Source organism: Nannospalax galili, unplaced genomic scaffold, assembly GCF_000622305.1.
Source record: "Nannospalax galili isolate Female #2095 unplaced genomic scaffold, S.galili_v1.0 scaffold1453, whole genome shotgun sequence".
Taxonomy (NCBI): Eukaryota; Metazoa; Chordata; class Mammalia; order Rodentia; family Spalacidae; genus Nannospalax; species Nannospalax galili.
This window is the reverse complement of record NW_008332666.1, coordinates 224253-232416: the sequence shown is the minus strand read 5'-3', so window position 1 is coordinate 232416 and position 8164 is coordinate 224253. Positions and strand designations below refer to the sequence as shown.

General features: G+C 39.3%; 1 protein-coding gene across 1 annotated transcript; it reads left to right on the top strand.

The window, feature by feature from the left end:
- The first annotated feature begins 6902 nt into the window (after positions 1-6902).
- LOC103729566 (olfactory receptor 2B11-like) lies at positions 6903-7841 on the top strand. Its single transcript, XM_008827652.1, has one exon. The coding sequence runs from the start codon at positions 6903-6905 to the stop codon at positions 7839-7841; it is 939 nt and encodes a 312-aa protein (XP_008825874.1).
- The last annotated feature ends 323 nt before the right edge of the window (positions 7842-8164 follow it).

Sequence of the window (8164 nt, the reverse complement as noted above, 5' to 3'; positions counted from 1 at the left end):
TGTCTATGTCTATGTCTATGTCTATGTCTATGTCAAATGGGACACTAAAGGAAACTTAGCAAAGGATGTGTTTTAGAGATGTGAGGAAAATTTAGAAACAACAATGAAGTATTACTCTGTGAGCTGTGTGTGGACTACCATAGATGACCCTGTGGCCAACAGAAGCTTGATGTAGCGATGAGAAGAGGTGTGTACAACCACAAGTGTATCCTATAGAGATCAGACTTCTTATACTGTAAGAAACAATGCATAGGCATGGCCACAACAGCAGCTGTGACCAAATGCAGACAGCGTTCCTGCCTCAGATCAGCTGTCCTTTTATTGTCTTTTCTAACTCTGGAGGCTCCCATCAGATGAAATCAACCAGAAGACAGATCAGGACTCTTTTGGAACACACCTTCAAAGGCAGAGGCATTGCAAAAACAACCCACAGGTTTGCAGGGCCAGAGAAGAGAACAGAACACCCACCACATATACAATGAGAAAGAAACACTCAGATACAAGGGGTTTCTTTTACAGGAAGGACCATGGGATGCATGGAAAACATTACCCCTGTTATCCAAAGAGTTTGAATTTATTTATCAAATTTAGGTGATTTTAAAATATATAATAATAATAAACATTCATACATATGATTAGCTCTCTTTGTTTCTATGACAAACACCATTACCAAAACAACTCAGAGAATAAAAGTTTTATTTGGCTTACATGGTACAGTTCGTCATCAAGGGAAGCCAAGGCAGGAACTCAAGGCAAGAACTGAAGCAGAAACCCTGGAAGAACACTGCTTACTTGTGTCCTTTCCGTGACTTGCTCAGTTACCTTTTTATACAGCCCAAGCCCACCAGCCAAGGAATGGCACCACTCACAGTGGATTTGACCCTCCTACATCAATTAGCAATAAATAAAATGCCCCCCAAGACATTGAAATTCACTCTTCCCATTTGTCTCCCATTTGATAAAAGCTAACCAGCACGACTGACCCTGGGTGAACTTGATACACAAACGCATCACTGTTAAACTATAACCCCTGTTTTCTTGTTCATCCTCAAGATCTTATTTTAATATGATGCAAAACACTGTAGAATGTTAAACTCCCACAGTCTTAAAAAAATCTCAACACTTTAGACGTTCAATGACTCTTTAAAAGTTCAAAATCTATTAACTGTGACATGGCCTATAAAAATAATTTATACAGTTACTTTCTTATTTCAAAAGGAAAACTTGGGCACTCTGACAAAATCAGCGTCCAGTTGTGTATTTCAGTGTTAAGGACCTGGGATGCACCTACAATCTTTATGACTCCAAAAGTCTGGGCATCTCCATTTCTCTAACTCTACCATACACAGCACATACAGCTTGTCTTCTAGTCTCAGACCAGCTCCACTCTACACCTGCTGCCACCATTGGTCATGGTTTCACAGTCCTCGTGTGTCCAATATGCTACAGCCTCCACTGCAACTGATGCTGCACCTTTATCAATGGACTCCTGGTCTTTCCTTAGGAAATGGTGCAAAGCATGAGCTCTCCATGACCCTTTCATACCTTCAAAGCCAGTACCATGTGGGTTACTCTTACACACTACCAAGTTTGCCTACCAGTTTGAGATGCAGCCTTGGCCACTGTAGACAACTACTCTGTGTTGACCCTGGGAAATACTTTCCAAAATCTTTCATCCCAAATACTGTTCTCTGCTTAATCACAGCTGATTTTTCAGTTCTAGCTAAGCAACAGCAATTGTCCAAGAAAGCAAAGGATTCACTTCAGTGGTGCTGGTCTCCTATTAAACATAACTGTTTCTTCAGACTAGAAAAACAGAAATAGCAGATTCCTAATTCAAAATATCACAAGAACATCTCAGATAAGAGTGTAAGGAGGCACTATCAAACTTCCCTGTGAAACTACGCAAGCTGGGCCTCAGTTGTCCACATCTCTCTCAGAATTCTTACCTCCCTTCCTTCCAGAGTACAGCTCACTGAACTCTGAACACTCAGTGACTTTTTCAGCCCAAAGCTCTAAACACTTTCACGATCCTTCCCCAAACATGGTCAGTCCTATCACAGCAGTATCCTATTTTCTGATACCAATTTCTTTCCTTGTTTACTTTCTCTATTGCTGTGATAAACATCTTGAGCACAATAAACTTTGGGAGAAAAGGCTTATTTGGATTACATGTTACAGTCCACCATCGAGGGAACCCAGTGTAAGAACCTGGAGGCAGGAACTGAAGCAGGGACCACGGAAGAACAGTTTACTGGTTAGATTACTCTGGCTTACTTAGTCACTTTTCTCATACAGCGCAAGACCACTTATCTAGGAATGGCACCCTGTCTAGGAATGGCACCCCACAGTGGACTGTGTCCTCAAACATTAATTAATAATTAAGAAAATATACCATAGACATGACCAAGGCCAAACTGATGGAGGAAATTCTTCAATGAGTTTCACTCTTCCCACGTATCTCTAATTTGTGTCAAGTTAACACACACACACACACACACACACACACACACACACACACACAAACTCTTTCAAAAGCTTATGATCCACATCTAAACAGCCCAAGCAACACAGAGTTTATGAAGGTGCTGAAAGGATGGAGTAAAGACTTAGCATTAGATTCATCGATTATCCAAGAATGCATGGAGGGTAAAATCTAAAACTGCTTGATGGCATATATGAGGAAAAGTATAACAGGTTAACATAAGTGTTAAATGGAAGCATAGTAGGTGTGTTATTTGATATGCAGTATACATGTATACAGATTATTTTCTCCTCTTAATGTTTCTTATTATGATGAATATTACATATTTAGTAGAAGTTTCTAGTATTTCTAGACTACCTGGGCTCATCATGTTTCATTGTATGTTATCTTCACTTCCCTTGTTACTTCTGTGTACTTTTATCATTATACTAAGGATAATTAAATCTTACATCATGTCAAATAAGATAACACAATATAAAAATTTTCACTTGAGATTTTCAGAATCACTGATTCAAAAAGCTTGTCTTTAGTGGGTAGTTTTTAGTTGATGCTCAGTGTGTTGGGAAAACTTGGAATCAGTTTCTTTAAAATACATCCAACAGCAACAGAGACCTGCTCAGACTCAGAGCAGCAGGTAACTAATTGTGCCTGAGAAGCATGCCTCAGGGAGCTCTGTCCCAGGGAACTGTCTCTGCCAATGCACTTGGGGAAGAGAAATTGAATGGTCTTGGATACAATGCCCAGGAGCCTCAAAGCAGCATACAAATGCCTCAGCCACAGAATCTTCCTGGTGTTTTCTGCTATTCTCTTCCTAACCTGGGCTTATTTCTCTTTGGCACCTGGGCATGAACTAGAAAACAGAGTCCTGAAGTCAGTCATAAATGCTCATATTCATGCTAGACATTCTCTGTCCTCCAAGAAAGTGAAAAATCCAAGGCTCTTTCTTCATAATTCTATTTAAATGAAGAATATTTATCACAATAAGGTAAGGAAAACAGCTGTGCTGTCAGGATGCATCCCCGGGGAAAGGAGAACATGCATAGCTCACACTATCTAATACACACAGGAAATGTAAAATGCTTCATTTCAGGGAGTGTTCGTAAGTTTTGAAAATACCCATTTCAGTGGCTCTAGGAATAAAGAGGCATTCATTTGTAATTCATCTCTTTCAAAGTCCATTACATAAGCCAAACTTAAAAGGATTTAAATTTCTATGAACACTATGTTCTAAGGATAGTTAATGCCTAAATGAAATATGAAGAATCTAACCAATCATTTGATCTTTTAAAACCATGTTCAAATCACGAGAAATTGACTTGTTCATGTATTTCATCCAATGCTATAGTCTCTGGTAAAAAAGAAAATATCATTTATTCTCATGGCCTTACCATATACAAAGCTAAAGCTAATATGTACTATGAATATAAATATAAATTAAATGCTATGAATGATCAAACTGCAGTGTGAATGAGATACACTGGTGTGAAAACGTGAGACGTGAGCAGCAGCCACAGGAACTTCCCTATTGATCCGAGACTATAGACACCTCTTGAGAAACATATTCTTTTTTAAAAAAAATTTATTATTTTTATTTTATGTGTATGTGTGTATTGCTCATATAATAAATAATCGAATAAGAAAATCTAAAGTCATAGAATTCAAGAGCTGAACTATGAAACATCGTGAGAATAACCAAAAATCTGAGAATCTGAGGACAGAGGAATAAACCGTAAATATACAGGAAGATGAGTCATGTTAGTCTCTGGGAAATGAGAAGGGGAAAGAGGCTCAGGTGATCATCACCCTTATTAAAGTGATACTTATTAGTTGACTAAATGGGAGAAAAATCCAAAATTCAAGGCTTAATAAACTTTCTGAATGCATAGTGGACTAAATACTGATATTAGAAAATAACGAATTTCTTTATGGAAGAATTCATGGAGATGAAACCTAAAAATTGCTCTTTAGAAAATAAATGACTTATTCATGCTTGAAAACTGGCATTGCAGTACTGTTACCTGAGCAGCTAGGAACTGTTCTCTCACACGTTTCAAGAATGTGAACAGTATGCATTTCTTTGACTATCTATTCTTAAATCAGAATACTTGATACAATATTCTTATTTCATATCTTGACTACAACTCAGAAATTCATTAGGAAGAAGAATTTAAGCCAAGACATCATAAGTCATCAATGCTCAAATTAGTACAGTCAGGCTCACAGTGCAGAAACCATACTCCTCAAGTCCTTGGAGCCAGGAGTCTTCTATGGAGTCAAGTCAGCCACCTCATCCACCACACTTTAGGCAAAAGTAATTTTTGGGTAGGGGTATTTTATAAAAACATCTCTTGGAGCCCCAGCTGTACTGGAACTCACTATGTAGACCAGGCTGACCTTGATCTCACTCTGAGATTCGCCTGCCTCCACCTCCTAATTGAAGGCATTAAAGGCATGCGCCACCAGCTAATGGTACTTCTTGATCCCCAAGATACTCCAGTTATTAGGAGACTGTCACACTAAGCACTTAACACATTCTAAAATATTTTATTTATTATTTTTATTTTATGTGCATGAGTGTATTGACTACATGTATGTACACTCGTGTCATGCAAAACTTGTGGAGATCAAAACAGGGTGACATGTAGGTAAGAACTGGAGTTACAGATGTTTGTTAGCTACCATGTGGGTGCTGGGAATTCAACCAAGGTCTTAACCACTGAGCTATTTCTCTAGCCCCACTTAAGCACTCGAAGTACGGATATAAAATGCCCTGTCCCATAGTATTTCAGGATGAGTACTAAAGGATTTAAAGCATGGGGGAAGTTTGTCAGAGTGCTCATTAAAATGGGCTCACTGAGAAGCTGCTGGAATTATGATTTTATTATGACATTGCTTATTAATTTTCTATCCTGGTAATGCATGCATTTGACAGGATGATAATTATCAAAAGGCATCATTCATCCCTTAGTCTCAGAGGCTCCGTACGGCACCTCATAGGGTAGGATTAGCTTTCAGTGAAACAATGACTGTGAAATCTGCTCCTAACTCTCAGAAAATAATCTAATCCCAAGAAAACAGCATGAAGCAGATTACTGGTAGATGAGGAACCTGGATTTGCATGTTTCAATATTGCTTAGCTCAGAGAAGACTGGTTTTCCTGAAACAGTAAGATATTAAATGTGTAAATAATTATTTTTAATTTTTCAAAGTGTTGCTTTACATTGCTATTTGATTTTGTTGTATTAATGCACACTTTAGCTAAAAATTAAAGAAATATACCGTAGAAATGCAAAATATCAAGTTTGGGTGTTACCGTGTCTCATTTGGGATATCTGTTGACAGGAGTTCCCAGAGTTAAAAAATATATTTGTGGATACAGAAAATCAGTGTGTCCCTGAAGGTTGACCAAATTCTTATAAAAGAAAGCATTAAGCTCTATTGATAAAGGAATATCTCTAACAATGAATAAATTACAGACAATTTATCATGAAAGATGAATGCCAAACCTTGAATTGTTATGCAAAAAAGCACATAAATAAAAATAAAAGGAGAAAAACACTGTAACTGTAACTTAAGTCTTTCAATTCATAAAATAATGGGCCACTGATAACTGCACAAATATGAAAAATGATATTAACATTCTTATCCTTAGAAAAGATTTGATGATTCAGATGAGTAGATGGAGCAGGTTAGGCCAGTCTTCCACAATCAGTTCCAATTCTCTTCTCCTCCTCCTCTCTCTCCTCCTCCTCCTCCTCTTCCTGATTCCTGGGCATGTTTATGTGACATTTCAGTAATGCCTTCTGCATTGCTGTTAAAATGAATTCCTCAGCCTTGGGCCACATGTGCTGTCAGACCCCTAGACACAGGAAGACATTTGGTTAAGATAACTAACTTTAATTTTTAGGATCATAATTTAATGCAAATCACCAGTTGCCAGATTATTTATGTTATGTATGTATACATGTTTTTGTGTTTTGGGTGTGTTGTCTGTGTGCATGTGTGTGCACATGCATGTGGAGACCAGAGACCATTGTCTTCTTAGCATTTGCTCACTAACTTATTTCTTGAGACATGGTTTCCCACTGAACCCAGAGCTCCCCAACTCAGCTAGACTATTTGACCAGTAAGCCTTGGGACCCTCTAGTCTCTGCTTCCTAGCACAGGCGTTACAGGAATGGGCTGCCCTGTCCAGCTTTATTACTTTAGTCCTAGAGGTAAACTCAGGTCCTCTTGCTTGGGCAGGAAGCCCTTTACTGACTGAGTCCTCTGCCAGGGCCCTCCCTTCTGTTATTTCAGCCTTAGAATCCTTAACCTGTCATCTATGAGTCACAATCAAACGTCATGAGACATGGTCCCTTCCTCAACACTAACTGCCTTGACACTTCCTCACTACAGGTGAATCATATTGTAGAGAATGGCAGTCATCAATGAGAGCCGCCCTGAAGAGTTCATTCTCCTAGGCTTTGCTGACCGTCCCTGGCTGGAGCTCCCTCTCTTTGCTGTTCTTCTGGTAACATACACCCTGGCCTTGATGGGGAACATTGCCATCATTTTGGTTTCTAGATTAGACCCCCATCTCCATAGTCCCATGTATTTCTTCCTCACCAATCTCTCCTTTCTGGACATGTGCTACACCACAAGCATTGTGCCTCAGATGCTGTTTAACCTGGGAGGCTCCACAAAGACCATCAGCTACATGGGCTGTGCACTTCAGCTTTATGTCTACCATACAATGGGGGGCACAGAGTGTCTTCTCCTGGCTCTTATGTCCTTCGATCGTTATGTGGCCATCTGCAGACCTCTGCACTACACCCTCATCATGAATCAGCGCATCTGCCCCCTGTTAGTGTCCACTGTGTGGCTGATTGGAATTTCCTATGCTGTCTCAGAGGCCACTGTGACATTGCAGTTGCCCTTGTGTGGCCACAATAAACTGGATCACTTGGTGTGTGAGATTCCAGTTCTGATCAAAGCAGCCTGTGGGGAAAAGGAAGCCAATGAACTTGCTCTTGCTGTGGTGTGCAGTTTTATGATAGCTGTACCTCTGTGCTTAATTCTTGCCTCTTATGCAAGTATTGGATATGCTGTACTTAAGATTAAATCTTCAGAGGGAAGGAAGAAGGCCTTTGGGACTTGTTCTTCTCATCTCATTGTAGTTCTCTTATTTTATGGTCCAGCCATCAGCATGTACCTTCAGCCCCCCTCCTCTATCACAAGGGACCAGCCCAAGTTCATGAGTCTCTTCTATGGAGTGGTGACTCCAACACTGAACCCATTCATCTACACCCTAAGGAATAAGGATGTCAAGGGGGCTTTAGGGAGCCTGGCTAAGAGCATTTTTAGTTCAAAGTAAAAGTTTGTAACAGCAGATTAAATAGTCAACAATGAGAGAACAGTTATGCATGCTTCCCCCATAGCACATCCGTGTCACGAACCTCTTCATTTTCAAGTTCTTTCAAAACGTCATGTTGCTTGACAAGGGTTATTCTTGGATAATATGAACCAGTATATGGACTCTGCTTTGAAAATGTATTATCATAATGCTGTCAGAGGTTGGCACTTCCTGAAATAATAGCTTTATTGTGTGATATAACAACTTAAATTATAATACAATTTCATTGTTTCAAGCTAATAACTGTCATAGAAAACACATAGCAAGCACTCATAGATGAATTC

Excerpts from the sequence above, each read along its gene's own strand:
- LOC103729566 (XM_008827652.1), top strand. The coding sequence starts at position 6,903 with ATGGCAGTCATCAATGAGAGCCGCCCTGAAGAGTTCATTCTCCTAGGC.